At 38.8% G+C, this 17,664-nt stretch overlaps 1 protein-coding gene and 1 long non-coding RNA gene across 2 annotated transcripts in view; one reads left to right on the top strand and one right to left on the bottom strand.

Annotated features, from left to right (window-relative positions):
• Window positions 1-15,512, top strand: part of grm2a (glutamate receptor, metabotropic 2a) — a 34,653-nt gene extending 19,141 nt beyond the window's left edge. The window contains exons 3-6 of the mRNA XM_044348720.1: window positions 5,543-6,380; window positions 9,210-10,273; window positions 14,589-14,766; window positions 15,125-15,512. Of these exons, the coding sequence (XP_044204655.1) occupies window positions 5,543-6,380; window positions 9,210-10,273; window positions 14,589-14,766; window positions 15,125-15,198 (2,154 nt within the window). The 3' untranslated portion in view covers window positions 15,199-15,512. The remainder of the gene's footprint in view (window positions 1-5,542; window positions 6,381-9,209; window positions 10,274-14,588; window positions 14,767-15,124) is intronic.
• Window positions 14,690-17,663, bottom strand: LOC122980586. Its single transcript, XR_006403058.1, has 3 exons — window positions 17,576-17,663; window positions 15,950-16,040; window positions 14,690-14,776 (listed from the first exon to the last, which is right to left on the bottom strand). It is a non-coding gene; the product is annotated as an uncharacterized LOC122980586 (long non-coding RNA).
• Window position 17,664: the final 1 nt, after the last annotated feature.

Genomic DNA, 17,664 nt, shown 5'->3' with positions numbered 1-17,664 from the left:
CTTATTCCTCAAGCTCTTCTTGTCTGCTCTCCTTAAGCTCCAGACTCTTGTGCTCCTGTGAATCCATCACAGATGAGATTCTTGACAGGGAAACCTTGTGAAGTTGTAGCCAGTTTAGCTGGAGGCTCCCTGGGTAAGGGTTCATCACTTCATCATGGCAAAATAATTAGTTGATCAAAATGACAAAGATCATAAATGATCATAAGTGGTCCATAAGAACATTGTCACTGTCTTGGTCATGGGCTCCATACCTCGTTCCATTTCTGCCTTCTGATATGTACTATAATGGTTTCAACACTTAATCTACCACATGTTAAAATGTGTTAGTCACAGGCTTTGGCAGGTGGAAGGGTCTTGCCTTTTCATATAAGCCATTTGATTATCTATATAATGATTTCCAATAAGCCCATTGTATTAGTGACATGTTTGGCACGGTGCTTTATAACCTTCCATAAGCCACATGTAAGGGGATTACTAAACTGGCATAGAGCTCCTTTAATACCCTGCAGCAAAATTATTCATTCACTACTGCAAACATAGCCAAATTTAAGTAGAATAGATGAACAATGTTTTTCTTTTCTTTTGTACCTGTGCAGATAAAATTATGAAATTAAAACAACTATGCCAAGCACTCAATGCAAAGCACTACCAATGTAGCGTTGGTAGTGTGGTAGTGTAGTGAATTAATTTTAAGCTGCACATCAAGGTTTAGATACAAAAATATGTTGTAAATGTGGACTTTCTTTTCAAAAACATAATGTCATCATCATTATTTGGTAGTTGGTTTGAATGTGTAAAGTCCTACCTAAACTTAAATGTACATCTGCTGATTTGTGTTCTCTGCCTTCTTTGTCTAGAAAGACTTAGTGCTCAGAGATAGTTAAGACCTCAGCTTAAGAATCACATGTAGTCTTACTGGCCTGGATTCAAATCCCACCAGAACCTTTTGTATCTTCCCTACAGGAGCCCTCTCAGCCTTTCCGATTGCCTTTGTGTTCAAACACACCGACGCTAGCCAGAATGTGTCCACATTCCTTTAAGTGAACAAAAACGTCTATCACAGCAATTTATGAGTAGTTATTAACTTATTTAAAGCCTCTCACAGTTTCAGTCAGCATCTATCTAACTAATCATCCTCGAGCAAATAGCACAGGCTTTAAATTATCGATACTACCTACAGAGTAATTCATGTGTCGGCTCATGTTTCTTTCCCTCCTTTTATATTACACTTGAACTGCTGCTGTGTGTGGAGATTTTAATGTTTTATTTTGGTTGCATATCCTTTTATACACAAATATTAGTTATTGTTACAGTAATGCAGAAAGGCATTTCTTTTTATTTAGATAGTATTCCTCAAACATACTGCTTTTTTTTTGTTTCAACACATGTTGGAGGCGCCTGTAAAATATAAAAAAGGATGTTTTTTGAGTGAAGTTACATGGTGACAAACTTAATGTCATTAATTACAGCAACCATCAAGGATTACTGTTCTTTGAGTTTGGATTTGAAGCATTTTCACTCATTAAAACTTATTAACTCATAACTCATTTTTGAGTTATAATGTATGCAGTACATATACAATTAGCAAGTGGCCGTTTTTCATATACAGTGAGTACTCATGGGTCAGCAACATGCTGAAGTTTTCATATGCAATTATGAGGGAATAATGGAGAAGACACTCATGAGAATGTATCAGAAGGGGAATCGGTGTTGCATTTTTTAATAATGAATTGAATGATGTGAAAATTATTAATCAGACAGTGTTTACATGTCACTTGCCACTTTAGATCAAAGTCTGATTTCTTCCTAAGAGAGCAGGCACACTGCTGCCAGCTGTCTCACCACATGTTAAGAAAAACTGTCAAGGTGGTTTAAGGTGCAGTGTGTAGAATTTAGTGGCATCTAGCGGTATGTATGTTTTAATTAGTGTATAATCACCTGAAAATAAGAATTGTGTTTTCGTTACCTTAGTACAAGCCCTTTATATCTACAGAGGGAGCAGGTCCTCTTCCATGGAGCCCGCCATGTTGCACTGATGTTCCTACAATAGCCCAGAGCAGAGAAACCAAACACTGACTCCAGAGAGGGCCTTTCGCATTTTTTGCGAGTTTCGTGGCCACCGTAGGTTCTCCTACATGCTTGGAAGGGGAGGGGGAGGGGAGTGGTATTCAGTTAGTTGCAATATGCAACATCACTGCTAGATGCCACTAAATCCTATGCACTGGTTCTTTAAGGAGAGAGAGACAATTTTGTGTAGAAATGTGATTATTAGCCTGTCTTCATAGTTAGAGTTTCTCCAGCTGACCTGAAAATCTCAGGGGAAACCAACCTTTGAACTGATATGAAATGCTCACTCATGTCTTTCAACCACCTAAACTTTCATTCCATTTTTCAATTGATACACCCTGGATGAATCAGAAATATCTCTAAAGTTGAATTGGTAAATGAGTTCAGCATTGCCTCTGTGTGACATTGTTTAGGTGGCAGAACTTGATTATGCTTTTGCATCTCATTTTTGTGTGAAACATGCTCTCATTAATTCCAATAAATCTAGTGGTCTGGGAGTCACTGCCATTGGCTCACTTAATATTCATCCCTCTGATCCTGCAGAATAACAAAGTTCCCATGATTAAAATCCATTGAGGCACATCACACTAGATTTACTGTAATGTCACAGCGTCCCCTCTTTTTCACTGAAGACATATTCTAAACAACAAAGTATCTGTAATTCTGTTTTTAAAGTTTGATTTGACCTTTCTGTTCCTCTGTGCTGTTTCATCTGGTCTATGTTTAAAATGACTGTAAGACTGTTCTCTCTCCAAATCAAGTAATGTAGTGATTTTTGTGACCATTACAACTGCAGGTTTCATACTTGTTACAGTAAGGAACTCTTTTAATTGTGGTTTAGTTACTTCAGAGAAAAAGTTTTATTTTGTCCACCCTAAAATGTATTTAAATTGTCAATATATTTCATTAATTATATCCCTAACAACCTGCCACTCTGTTAGTCATCCAACTGTACGACTAAGAGCATATAAAGCATCACATGATGATTAGCAATATTTATAAGCAATACAATTATTTCATTTAATTGTCATGAGATTGCAACGCAGTACTGCAGTCAAAAATGAAACCACATATTGAAACGGAAACAATTTTCAATACTTTTACACAGTAAAGATGTATCAAAGATTGTGGGCTTCATAATATTTGGAAGGTTGATCTGGCAAAAAACAAATGAAAAAGCTACTTGTATATAGGCACACTAATTTGAATCAATCTTTTGTCATAACAACATGATAATTGTTGGGATTTAAAAGTGATGATGGAATTATCCCATATTCCTCTGTCATACTGCAGTTTTACAGTTAGAAGTACACTGTTTTCCACTATTTGCATAAAACATGTCACTTTCACTACAGCTATAATATGACAGTATAGGTATGATAAATTAAATTCAGAGTGGATGCTTGTGAATTTGATTTTCCTCCCTGACTTTCTCGAGAATTATTCATTGGCATTCAAGATGTTGTGCCAAGAGTGTGTTGGTGTGAGAGCTACCATTAAAGTCAACCAGATTTAGGTAGGCATTCTTTTGACTGATCAGACTGCCCACAGAACAGCCTGAAGCAAAAGCTAGTCAGTCGCTGCTTCTCCACATTGCATGTAGTGCCACGACACTGACAAATCCTATTACTCAGAAAATGCAAAGTTTCAAGATTCTTTGACTCTCTCTCACTTCCCAATCCCTGCCCTCAACCTCTCTGCCTCTGCCTCCCCCTGTCTGCTTCTCTCCTCTCTCTAAAGCAGAGCAAGAACTTTCTGAAAATGTTAGCATTTCTGCAGTACAGTAAATTCTATCTATTGTGAGTAAAACCTTAAGCCATTCCGTATATTTTATGTTGTTGACAGCTTTACAGAACACAAAAGATGAGTCAGACAGGCAAATGTTAAACGCACACTCAGCTATGGCATTTAAAGGGGACCTATTATGCTTTTCATTATTTTCAGTCATATATATAATGTTACAGTGTCAGATGGTCATGTTAAACATGGTCAACGTGTCAAATAATGAGGTAAATGTATGTAGAAGTCCCTGTGAGAAAAAAGCACCAGCTTCAGACTGCTCTGAATGCTCGATTTCCAATGTTTTTTTCTACTTTGAGCCCGAGCCGGCCTTTTCCATTGTTTTGGGGATAGTCACACTGAGCCATGAGTTGAGCTGTCACGCTGTGAGTGTTTTCCATTACACAGCAGGGCAAAGTAAAATAAGTAGTTTACCTGTTGGAGATGTGCTGGTCGTCTGCAGCTCTTCATCAAACATCATCATCACTGTGGCTGTTTCTGCTTGTACTATTCCTCCCTGTATTATTTCTAACTGATTCACTGAACAAAGAGCTCTAAAATATCCATATATTGTTTTCAATTGGTTTTTAGCGCGACTAATGAAGCTCCACTATTTCGATGAGGAACACGTTTAATTTCCTGTAAATTCTTCACAATAAAATCTCCCATTATCTAGTCATTTAAAAGCTTTTAGCAGAAATTTGAAGCAGAAAAGCAGGAAATGTTGGGTTTGCATAGGCGGCAACTTAACACAACGGATACGGCTGCCCCTTGGCATGCCTCCTGAAAGCTGGCCAATCAAAACAGAGTGAGCTCATTAGGAAGGGGGCCTTAAAGAGACAGGAATTAAAACTACCTGCATGTATGAGATAAATGATGAGTTTTTTGAACTGTAAATCATGCAAAGCTACTCTAGTGGAGTCCAAAAATAAAAATATAGAGCTGGAAATGAGCATAATAGGTCCCCTTTAATTAACTTTAATTTCTGCTCTGCATGCACAAATGCAGTCCCGAGTCCCGAGCTCGACCCTCTCTGTGCACTCGCAACTGCTCAATACGCACTCACTCATCAAGTGACTTTTGAGACTTTGGAGGCAGGGATGGAATAGACAGTCCACTCCTGGTCAGTCACTTTGAATACTGACCATGACCTCTGATTGGCCGTTTGGTTTGATCACTGACACAGACAATTCTCTGTTTTTTTAACACTTACACCATGCATTTGGGCACGCGGAGCAGAAATGCTCCCTTGCTAGGATGGCTTTCCGCTCATGGATACTGTTCTATGCACTTCTATCACGTGCATGTGCCTGGTTTTTATATGCACAGGTTTTGGAACTAATTAAACGCCATACTTAGCCAGCAGGAGAGTTAAGTTGTGAAATGCCCAGCAGGGATCCAGTGAAGACATGAGAGACTGAATAGGGTGAGACTAATTGCATCTACAGGGGAAAAAACATGTAATGTAGCCAATTTCATTAATTTATTTAATGATGAGCAATTAAAACAATTCCCACAGTTGGCAGGTGTATGTTTTCTGTGTGAACTGTAATAACTTAATTACCAGTTTTCTGGGTAATACATCAGAATGTGTATATTTATATATACAGTTCTCTTAATTAAGGGGTATTGATATTGTGTAACGACTGATTCAATCAACAAACGTAATAATCCTGGTGACTTTCTCTTATTCCAGGTGGCCAACCTGCTGCGACTCTTCCAGATTCCTCAGATCAGTTATGCGTCCACCAGTGCCAAGCTCAGTGACAAGACCCGCTATGACTACTTTGCTCGTACCGTGCCCCCTGACTTCTACCAGGCCAAAGCTATGGCTGAAATCCTGCGCTACTTCAACTGGACGTACGTATCAACAGTGGCATCAGAAGGTGACTATGGTGAGACAGGCATTGATGCCTTCCAGCAGGAGGCTCGTGCCCGCCAGATCTGCATTGCCACTTCAGCCAAAGTAAGCCGCTCCATGAGCCGCTGGAGTTATGAGAATGTGATCCGCTCCCTGCAGCAGAAGTCCAATGCCAAGGTGGTCATCCTATTCACACGCAGTGAAGATGCCCGTGAGCTGCTGGTGGCAGCCAACCGTATGAACGTCACCTTCACCTGGGTGGCCAGTGATGGGTGGGGAGCACAGGAGAGTGTGGTGAGAGGCAGTGAAGCTGTCGCAGATGGGGCATTCACCATTGAACTGGCTTCCTATCCAATCCCCCAGTTCAATGATTACTTCACTGCCCTGCACCCGTACAACAACACCAGGAATCCCTGGTTCAGAGAATTTTGGGAAAACCAGTTCCAGTGCAGCCTCCATGATCTGGGCTGTGGGAAGCACTCACTGCGTGAGATTCCGTTTCAACCAGAATCCAAGATCATGTTTGTAGTGAATGCTGTTTATGCAATGGCTGCTGCCTTACATAATATGAGGCAGGCCTTATGCCCCAACTCCACCAAGGTCTGCGATGCTCTTAAACCTGGTAATGGCAGAAAGTTCTACAGGGACTACATTCTCAAGGTCAAGTTCGATGGTGAGTAAAATCTTAATGAATTTTTTCGATGTTGCTTAAAAGATATGAGTTTTCATGATTTAAAGCAGCTTCTTCTTTTTAATTTCCCTCTATAGAAAGCCTTATACAAACCTTGATGTAATGTAATTTAATCCGCCCATGTGCACTCTGCACATACACTGCCAAATTTGGTTACATCAATTTAGATCCGTTTTACCAATTCATATAAAATGCTGAATTAGTGCAAGCGCAATTCTACATGTTTATACACTACAGCTGCAGATACGCTCTGTAATGATTCAATTTACAAAGCTGAAACTATTTCCACATTCTCATGCTTGGAGGCTTCTTTTTTCATGCATCTTGACTTAAATGTGAATTGAGAGAGGGTTTTTCAGTTTGAACACTGCACACACAAATCACATAAACATCATTTCTTCTCTTCATGCAGAGAGAATATTTGTTTTCTGTTTGTCTACACAAAGCTGCAACACCAAATGTGTAACAGTATTTGCATCAATATATCCACACATCACAGATGACAGACCCACCAGTTCAAAAGCTCTCACTTTCGCAAATGAGCTGTATTGTCTTATCCTTCGATTTATGGAAATACTGACATTTTCATTGATGGGAGATAAAAGTAGACCAGTGTGCTCTCATCCAGCTTTGCTTTTCTGCTCTTCATGATTTGTAAAGAAAAAATGCTAGAGATGCACTGATGGGGAATTTCGAGGCTGATAATGATAACTGATTAACTGTTTGTTGTGTCCGATACTGATAGGTGGCTGATAATATCAATATTACGAATGCAAAAATGTGAAGAGGGCAATAAAGATGATATTTTTAGTTTTAAAAAGATATTTTTCTAATACATCATTAATGTTTTGAGAGCCTCCACCATCCAAAGAAGAAAATACATTTATTTTTTGGTTTAGAACAACCTCAGTTTATTTATTTTCATTAATGCCAGACCTTATCTTCTTGTTGACAAGCATGTATAGGTTACAAAAACCATTAGCACAACTTCACAATCTATTGGACTGATTGGTAGTTACCTAAAGGCCTTGGACTCCACTGTTTATAAAGGGTACCATTTTTTAAAATAAACTAGCTAACAGCCCTGTTGCGTCATTTGTCCTCCCTCTGCTGGTGATAGTCAGAGACTCTCTGATGGACAGGTACCACTGGTAAGGAAAAGGGGCCGATCTGTCTTTTAAGATAGACAGATAATTAGGCTAACCTGACCGTAACATAATATCAGTGTTTTAAATGACTAAATGATTTAAATATGGCTTTTTAAAAATACCGGCTGTGGATTAAGAAGGGACAGAGAGTCAACTGCGGGGAGAGCAGCATTTTTAGAACTTTATGTTCTGCTTGTAAAGAGGCATTTGATAAATTGTGTTAGCCTTGCCCTTGTGTGAACAGGCACCAACACAGAGAGCAAAGGAGAGAAAGACAGAAAGGCACAAAAACGTAATTTAAGGCCAGTTTGCAGTTCGTGTCTCTAGTTCACAGCCAAGGTTCTGCATTATTGGACATAATTATCAGCTAGAATGTTATTATCGGAACAATAACAATAAATTTGTTTTCTTATTGATTGGCCAATAATATATCGGCTACCAATACATAAAAAGTACCAAAAGAACTTTACTATCCAGAGACTTAAAACCAGATTAGAGTCCTTACATTAGCAAATCCCTGCATGTAACATCCTAAGGAGAAAACAAACTGGTAGACCATTAATCTCTCCATAGATTTTAAACTGATTAGATATAACAGATCAAATGTAAATAAAGATAGTGCTGCATAATAAGGCTGTCTAATTCTGTGATATATAAATAGCTGTTTATACTATCCACGCTTGAGAGCTTTCAAGTAAATTATACAAATATTATTAGAGCGGGAAACAAGACAAGAAAATTAAGTAGCGACAATTTTAATAATTGATTCATTGTTACAGTCATTTGCCAAACATTAATTGGTTTCAGCTTCTCAAATGTGATGATTTCATAGTTTTTGGTCATATGTATATAGCAAATTGAATCTCTGAGTTTTTAACTGATGGCTGTATAAAACAAACAATTTCAATATGTTTCTTTTACTATTTGGAAAAAGAGTCCACACACTTACTCCAAAGCCAAAAAGCATTTTGATCCAAGACAGATCTTCATCAGGTTGTCATTCTTCACTATTTTTCAACATCTTATGGACCAAATAATCAATTGATTGAGACCTATAATGAAAATAACAGCCCTAAATATGACCTTTTACTGTACAAAACTATACTGCAGCACACTACGCAATCTTGCACTGCTACTGCTATTATAGTCAATTTAAATAAGATAATGAGAAGTGTTTCTTAAAATTTTGAAAATAGTGGTTTATTTCATCTTTGATTTAAGGGGGAAATTGAATATTATTTTATATAATATACCATCTGTCTGGAATTCCAATTGCAGTATTCAATCCAGCAACCATTCATCAAAGTAAACAGACTCAAACTGTGGCTTCCATCATGTAAATTAACAATTTGCACCTGTGTCCTGTCACAGTCATTGTTCAGTCTATACTGTGAGACAAACAGAATGTCAGAGACACATAAATAAGCAAAGAGATACTATATTTACATTTACTATGAGACTGCCCAGGAAAACATGCTTTGTAAGATATGAGTTCATAGTGTGAAGTCCACTGTCTTCATGCTCCAAAATAATGATTTCTCAAATTTTACAAACAAATGTTGATATTTATGCTTTGATATCATTTTGACAGTTTTCATACCATAATGGTACTTGCCATAAAATTACCCTTTCTAACACTCTCTTGATTTCTTTTCATCTTTAGCACCATTTCGTCCACCAGACACAGAGAATGTAGTCCGTTTTGACGCCTTTGGAGACAGCCTTGGCCGTTACAACATTTTCCACTACCACAAAGAAGGTGGACACTATGTCTATCGCAAGGTTGGCTACTGGGCTCAGAGCCTAACCCTGAACACCAGCTTGATCCCCTGGGCTGGCCAGGCTGCGCCCACCTCCCAGTGTAGTGACCCCTGCAGGAAGAATGAGGTGAAGAGTATGCAGCCTGGAGATGTGTGCTGCTGGATCTGTATCCCCTGTCAGCCCTACCAGTACTTGCAGGATGAGTTCACATGTGCTGACTGCAGCTTTGGACAGTGGCCTCTGGCCAACCTGACAGGTTGTTACGACTTGCCTGAAGAGTACATCCGCTGGGAAGATGCTTGGGCCATTGGACCCGTCACCATTTCCTGTCTAGGGATGATGTGCACGCTCTTCGTCATTGGCCTCTTCCTCAAACACAATGAGACACCCGTGGTGAAGGCCAGCGGACGTGAGCTCTCCTACATTCTTCTGCTGGGAGTGCTGATGTGTTATAGCATGACATTCATCTACATCGCCAAACCTTCCACAGCAGTTTGCACACTGCGCCGGCTAGGTTTAGGCACCTCCTTTGCTGTGTGCTACTCAGCCCTCCTAACCAAGACAAATCGCATCGCTCGGATCTTCAGTGGGGTGAAGGACGGTGCCCAGCGGCCTCGATTTATCAGCCCAGCCTCGCAGGTTGCCATCTGTGGTGCTCTGATCTCCTGCCAGCTGGTGGTGGTGGTGGTCTGGTTGCTGGTGGAAGCCCCAGGGGTGAGAAAGGAAGTAGGTCCGGAAAGGAGAGATGTGGTCACTCTCAAATGTAACAGCAAGGACTCCAGCATGCTCATGTCTCTCACCTACAACTGCATCCTTATTATCCTCTGCACGGTCTACGCCTTCAAGACCCGCAAATGCCCTGAGAACTTCAACGAGGCCAAGTTCATTGGGTTCACCATGTACACTACCTGCATCATCTGGCTGGCTTTCCAGCCCATTTTCTATGTTACTGCCAGTGACTACAGGGTGAGTTAGTATGTTTGGTTATACCCTCTTCATGTGTTTTCACATGCAGTCATTTTATTGTAAGATAATCATTGTGCATGTTTATCCTATCAATGAAGAGTTGATTTGATGCTTTCTAAATGATATACATGCTGATCTAATGATCTGTACTAAATTTTTGATCAAATGGCTTTGGGTTCTAACAGTAATCTGAGCAGAATACATATCAGATAATTACTTCTTTTGGGGTTGAATTGGGATTTTATAAGCATGAAATCGCAAACTAATGTCAGTTAGTATCGATTCAGCCGTCGGCCATGTCTGTGTTGTCTGTGGCTCTTAGGAATATATTTTTTTTATTACTGCATTGCTTTAATTCTTTATAATTATCTACATACTTAAGACTCTCAGGTGATATTGAAGATAAGAACTTTGACAGCCTTATTTTACCTTTAAAATGTAAATATTAATGAACTTAGAGTAAATTATAAAACATGGATGCTCTAGTCATGGAGCAGTGTAACATAATATATGTCCACAACAAATCCCTAGTTCTACTAGTGGTAGGCTAATACTTTATTAGTGTATTCTAGGCTTTTTATCAATAAAAGACACACAGCATGTCCTTCACATTTCTCCTTCACCTAAACCTGACCCTGGTAAAAAAACAAACAAACAAACAAAAAAACCCAGAACAAAACAAAACAAAAAAACCCTGGTTATAAAATACACCATTTGACATGATGCCTACATACACAGAATAGATAGAACTTCAGAGAAAAGGGTGACCTGAGTTGTGGGGGTATATCCCTCTGGGATCTGAACAGAGTGCAGCAAGAGGGAGGCAGAAGGGAGAAATAGAGGAATCCCCAGACACAGTTGCCTCTGTAGAAACATGGAGGAGGCAGGCAAAACCATGAGGGCTGAAAGGGAACTGAACGTCCCTGTGCGTCCCTGTGCGTAGCTGTGTGGAATGGAGTGTGAAAGACTAGGATGCTGAGTCCCAGCTGTGCCCTCTGTCCTGGGACTTCAGTGATGCTCAGAGGAACCCTTCCTCCTGGCCCTCCAGGCAATGTGAGCAATTCACAGCCAGAACGGGCTCATCAGATAGACACAAAACTCCCCTTTGACCGATAAATAATTACTGAAGCAACTGAGTTGGCACAGTGTCTCTAGTTTTTCACAGGCAGGGACATATTACTAGTGTTCTCCTAGTTTTACACCACTTCGAAAATTGTTGTCACAGCCTGATGCAAATCTCCAGCTGAATAACTAATACAGATTTGATTGTGGTCTGTCATGAAATGTTAAAGCAAACTAAATACAATCAACTGAGCCATGAATAACACATTTGATTACAATATGAAATATTAAAGATGTTCTCTGCACCTTGAGGGAGAGGGCTCTCCTCATATCCCAGTGCTGGTCATCTCATCTCAACGGCAAACACAACTGATTAAACAGCCACTGCAGTCAAAAGTCACAGCACTTCTATTTAAACACTGAGAGACAGTACTGGGAGACGGAAATGTATTGCATGTGATCTTTACAACTACTGCCCATCACATTAACTGATCCTTTCAAGATCTGTCTTGAAACAGACCTTTCTTAAGTCATGTCTTTTTAATATTAATTAAGCTACTTTGACTGGGATCAGATCAGTTCAACACCTCTGTATTTTTGTCTATAGAATGCTATAGAGTCCATTGATGGTGCTATATAACACATAGTGGATAGAGTACAAGCATCAGGGTCCTTGAAGGGGTTCTGCTGCCAGTGAGAACCACTGCCTTGGAGGAAATACAGGATTGTTTCCAGCAGAGCAGCATTAGTGCAAGAAATAAAATTACAGCAGTACACTATCTAGATCAGCTGATGAAACTAGTTGGGATCAGGTATTGCAGGTATTTTTTTCCATTTTTACTGTCATATGTTTGTGTTTGTTTGAGTCTGATTGAAGAAGTTAAAAAAAACAGGACAGATTCCATCTAGGGCTGGGCGATATGGACAAAACCAAATATCACAATATTTGTGATCAGATACCATCAATATTGATATTGCAACAATATTGTAGGGATACTTTCACAAAATATTAACAAGAGATTTTTGATAAATAATCATCAGTAATGATGTAGTAATGTAAGTTCACTTCATTGTAATGCAGCTACTTTATTGTAACGCAGCCTTTAAAGCCAGGAAAAGACAACACTTATGCCATATCACAATATTACGATTATTACTTTTGGGCTTTGTCAATTCAAGGTCCATGCCAGCCTACCTAGACTGGCATGTAGCTGGTTCATCTAATAAAACTTTTCAATAAACATACAGCACAAAGCCCAATAAAAAGAGGAAACTCATCTCTGCTGTGAGGTTCTCTGGAGGAACAAAGCTACCTGAACACAGCTGACATTATTTATATCTGAAGCAGTGGTGCTGTATTTGTGAAATAAAATAATGCCTTCAAAGGCCAAACACAGTAAAAACAACAGTAAACAGAGACAAGCAGAAACCTTAGTAGCTGTGCTCTACATCCTGCTCTTCATACTCGAACAGAAGACATCTGGAAAAATATTACTGCAAAGGCAGATTCCTTGTCCTCTCCTTTTCCTAAGCAACATCTTGTGAATTATTAAAACCACTTAACAGGTCATTCCTATGCAGAGCTGTCTGCGGGTTTATTCAAAACTATTTCTGAGTTAAGTAGAGGACATTTAGCTTTTGTTCACCGTGGTATTGCTTAGATTTGACAATTACTTTGCCTTTGTATGTTCCCCTTACTCCATGTATTCAAATATACAGTACAGATATAGGGAAAATGGCAACAGTAGGTTCTTGTGAATTTACATCTCAACCCAGGACACGAGCCTGTTAGTATGTGTGCTGTATTTCAGATACTGCATGAGGTGAATCCTAATTTTGAATTCATGGAACATGACAACCCACAGTACATCTCAAGATAGAGATGAATTCATGATAGAATGGTAAATTTCACAGGACATAGTACACTATGACCTTTAGTCAGTGAACACATAGAGCAAAAATATATATATATATCAAATATATAATCAGCAAATCATCATTGTACAGAACTTTTTCTCTATTATACTGCCATATCATTTATTATCAGTTGAGGGGTACTTTTGAGGTAATTTGTAATTATGTATTGTAACAGAGTAAGAAACAGATGAAGATTCATGGAAGATGATCAAACAATGTTCTGTAAATAAAATTGGGTAAATTGACTTTGTACATCCCTGCCTAAACTAATGGATGCTGTATATCTGCTATTATCATTTTATCTTTGTTGCCAAACTGTGTGTGCACAGCATAATACTTGTTGCCCATATTATTTTAATACCAACATTAGCATTCACAGTGATGACAGACACGTGCTGTGCCTTGTGAAAATGGGATGCACCTGCCACACGGTGCTGAGCTGTATCCCGTTATCCAAGAATAACAAAAAGAAAGCTGCAAGAACATTAGAAATAAAGAAGTAGACAGACAGATGACACGTATAGCGAGATGTGGGCAGAGTGAGGGGAAAGAGGAACAAGGGTTAAGCATTTGATTGACAGGCAAATAAACAGATCGTTAAACACCTCTCTTTAGCAGTCCCAGCTGATAGCGTCCTCCTTCCTCCTGCCTTGGATTCAGAATTTTGAAAAATGGCTTTATCATTTCTTTTACGATTTCTGAGCCCTTTCCTTATTAAAACGGATATTCTTGAACAGCTAAATGGTCCTCAACACTCTGCTGATGCTTATATGATTCCACACGAGTGGAGTTAATTTAACACTGTTTGGATGTTTTAAATCCTCAATTCTGAGCTGGATAAGCTCTATGGTTGAATAAACAACACTTCAATAAACATTTTTAACAACCAAAAATGTGGCTGAAAAAAAGCAACATTAATTAACACTGGGACATTAGTTGTATGTCCACATGAACACTGGCAGTGTTGAATTAAGATTGGCAATTTTCAGAGCACCCTGGTAGCTGAACACTTACTACGCATGCCATATAAATGCAAAATGCCCCGTTTGATTTTACCTGGGGACCCTTGTAGCCATCTCTCTTCCCATGTGTCATGTCTGCAACTTCATGGTGACTGTTCAATAAAAGCAAAAATGCCAAAAAAATAATCTTAAAAAAAAACACATGATTTTCAATTTTGTGGGGGTACATATTAGTGTGTATAACAGAAAAGTAAACTCAAAATCACTCAGTATCACTGAGTAATCTCCATAAAATATACTGTACACACAAGTGTACGAGTCAGTGTACCTTTTGTCTTTTTAAGTGAATTTCTTCCCTCTCTTTCATCCTCCAGGTGCAAACCACCACCATGTGTATCTCTGTCAGTCTGAGTGGGTCGGTGGTGCTGGGCTGCCTCTTTTCTCCCAAGGTCCACATCATCCTGTTCCAGCCACAGAAGAATGTCAGCACCCTGCGGGTGGCCACCACTCGCTTCAGTGTCACCACTGGTCCAGGCTCCAGTTTCTCTCAAGGTACCACCTGCTACACAACAAAATCACTTTAGCTAGTGCTGAGCTCACTATAAACAGTAATAAAATACTCATAACTCAATTGAAAAGTGATGTTATTACATGATTCATAGCTACTTGTATAACAAACTTGTTGCACTACTCACTACACAAAGCTGCCTTTCTGTCACACATCTAAAACTGACGCTTGTATTTTACCTTTTTAAAAAAACTGCATGAGTCAGAACCCTTCTGCCATTTCTCTAATTAAATAACATCTAATTGGAGGACAGATGGCACCCAGGGTGATTAATTGTCATATTTTGATATTAAATGTCATATAATCTGAATGATCTCGGATGTATTTTTGAATGTTTTGCAGCATCAGCCTCCAATGTTGTTCCTACAGTGTGTAATGGACGAGAGGTGGTGGACTCCACAACGTCCTCTTTGTGAAGATCAGCTGAGTTCCTCTGCCAAGCATTGTAAACAGAGTTATATAATCACTAGTCCTGAATCAGGTGTCTCAGATATTAAAGAGGACGATCGTCCTGACTTTGTTGTCCTCAGAGTGCTGTGGTTACAATGTCCCAATTATTTAATTTTGTTCTTTGACTCGTAGCGATTTTAAACGAGATGCCAATAAAGTTGCATACAGTATTGCCCTTGTTTTTATTGAAGATTCTACTTGCAACAATGGAGTAAATTATAGTAAATCTGTTAAATGTAATATATACAAGACATTTTTAATGTAGATTTTGGTGAACCAGTTTGTGCTTTCTTGTAATTTATGTAAATAAAATGTGTTTTTTATTAATACCAAATTGACATGTAGTCTGACTATTTCTTTCCTCATCATCATGAGATGCAAATTTCACATCTACAGGACAACATATGCAAACATGCTGCAGTTCTGAGATGTGAATTTGCTTAGTTTGACTTACAGTAAACACTGAGAAAATTGGAATTATAGTCTTGGTAATATGCATAAATCTGCCAAACATCCTGTCATACTATATTGTTACATACTAGATGTCATTTACACCCTTGCTTTGCTGTCTTGCGGCAAACAGCTAAATATCTATAATGTATTGTACTAATATAGCACTTCTCACCCATTTACACACACACACACACACACACACACACACAAACACACAAACACACACACACGCGCGCTGGCAGAGCTGCCATGCAATGCACTGACCTGGCCATTGGGGGCAATTTGGGGTTTAGCGTCTTGCTGATGAAAACCCTGTGATTAATGGACATCCTGCTCTTCCCCCTGAGCCACAGCCCTAAAATAATGATGTGTAGAAGTGCAATTCAGATAGTCATGTTGCCTTACTGTTTAAAAAAATATGATGATGTAGTGCAAATTAAATTTGGATTCAATTAGTTTGAAATCTGAGCTGTCTAATATTAATCAGCTTCAATCTAGAGCATCTGCCAAGACCAAACAGTCTCTACATGAAAATTACCAGCACAAATATCATCATCTGCTGATATGGGATAAAATCCACCAAAGCTGTCCTAGGAATATACACAGCAGTTAGTACCCCTATGTACATGAGGCAGATGCTTTTGAAAAAAAGACTACAGTATCTGTGATTTAACACTGCCATCTTGTGTCCAAATTGTTTGATCTAATCTCATGAGAACACGCAGGCAGCCCTGGGGCTTGCTGTAAATAAAGTATTTGCATATGGAGGAAGCGGACTCAGAGCATTGTCTTACTTTATTAGATCTGCTCAGTGGCCATCATCAAATTACTATGATTATATAAGCCAGATACAGCACTTACTTCAACAACTCCTTGCTGTAATAGTAGAGATGAAATGTCAAGTGATGTGCACACGCTAACAAACAAGCCCTCCCGAAATATTTAGAGATTTAATTATAAAGTTGTTAGTCATCCTCATCTTAAAAATCCAGTGTGTCTAAATAACATTTCCTAAAGGGGAGAACACTCTGTCCTGAACAAACATTGGTCATTGCAATGGAAATTGTTGCCAACACTATCTATGATAGCACTTTCTAACATGTAATATTAGTCTTTATCATGTTGAGTCCTTATAAAGTTTAACCTTTAAATTGAATAGACACACCTTGCACATACACACACAAGGCACACACTACTGTGTAATTATTCTACATCATACAGTACTTCTGAGTTGTCTTCTCTGTTTTTGTGAATTTAGCACAAAAATAGCTACACAGTAGAGAGGAGGTAACATATAAGGAGTTGAGTTTTGTACTGGAATTAATAGTAATTGTTGTTACTATGAAAGCAGAAGGACGAAGAGAAAAAAAGGGGTGCCTTTCTTACTTTCCTATTGGGACCTTTTTGTTTGTTTTAGGCTATTTAGTGGTTTAATGCCACTATAACATATGCACAGTGGGCCACAATGTAAAAATAACAAAATAGTCTGGAAGGTAAACTCCTCAAAGATTAATTGTTTTAATACCATTAGTGGGGGTTTCACTTTAATTTATCATTTTCTTTCATTCAGACAGCAAGCTTTTTTTTGTAATGGACGCATTTAAGTTTAAACAAAACTTTAGCCAAATAGCTGATGGCTACTGTGAAATTAGCGCTAGTTAGCTAACGAGATAATGATAGAAAATTGTGGACATTAAAACCGTTGACATGGTAATTTAAGGTTGGATTTCCGTCCGTTTATAACCAGCGCTAGCGTTAACTAAACGTTTGTAAATAACTAAATAAATAATAATAAACCTTATTAATTGGCCTATTTAATTGTTGTTGAACTTTTGTCTCGCTCTCATTACTTCTCATTGCATTTGTTGGAAGGCAGAGAAAAATACACACCGGAATATTAGCTAGGTGGCAGTATAACCGTTAGCAAGCTCTGGTAGTGCCATCGACGACTCCAGCAGCAGCAAGAAGAGGAAAAGAAG

This window comes from Thunnus albacares, chromosome 4 (genome assembly GCF_914725855.1).
Source record: "Thunnus albacares chromosome 4, fThuAlb1.1, whole genome shotgun sequence".
In the NCBI taxonomy this organism is placed as follows: domain Eukaryota; kingdom Metazoa; phylum Chordata; class Actinopteri; order Scombriformes; family Scombridae; genus Thunnus; species Thunnus albacares.
The sequence above is the reverse complement of the archived record's forward strand: the minus strand, read 5'-3'. Positions and strand labels throughout refer to the sequence as shown.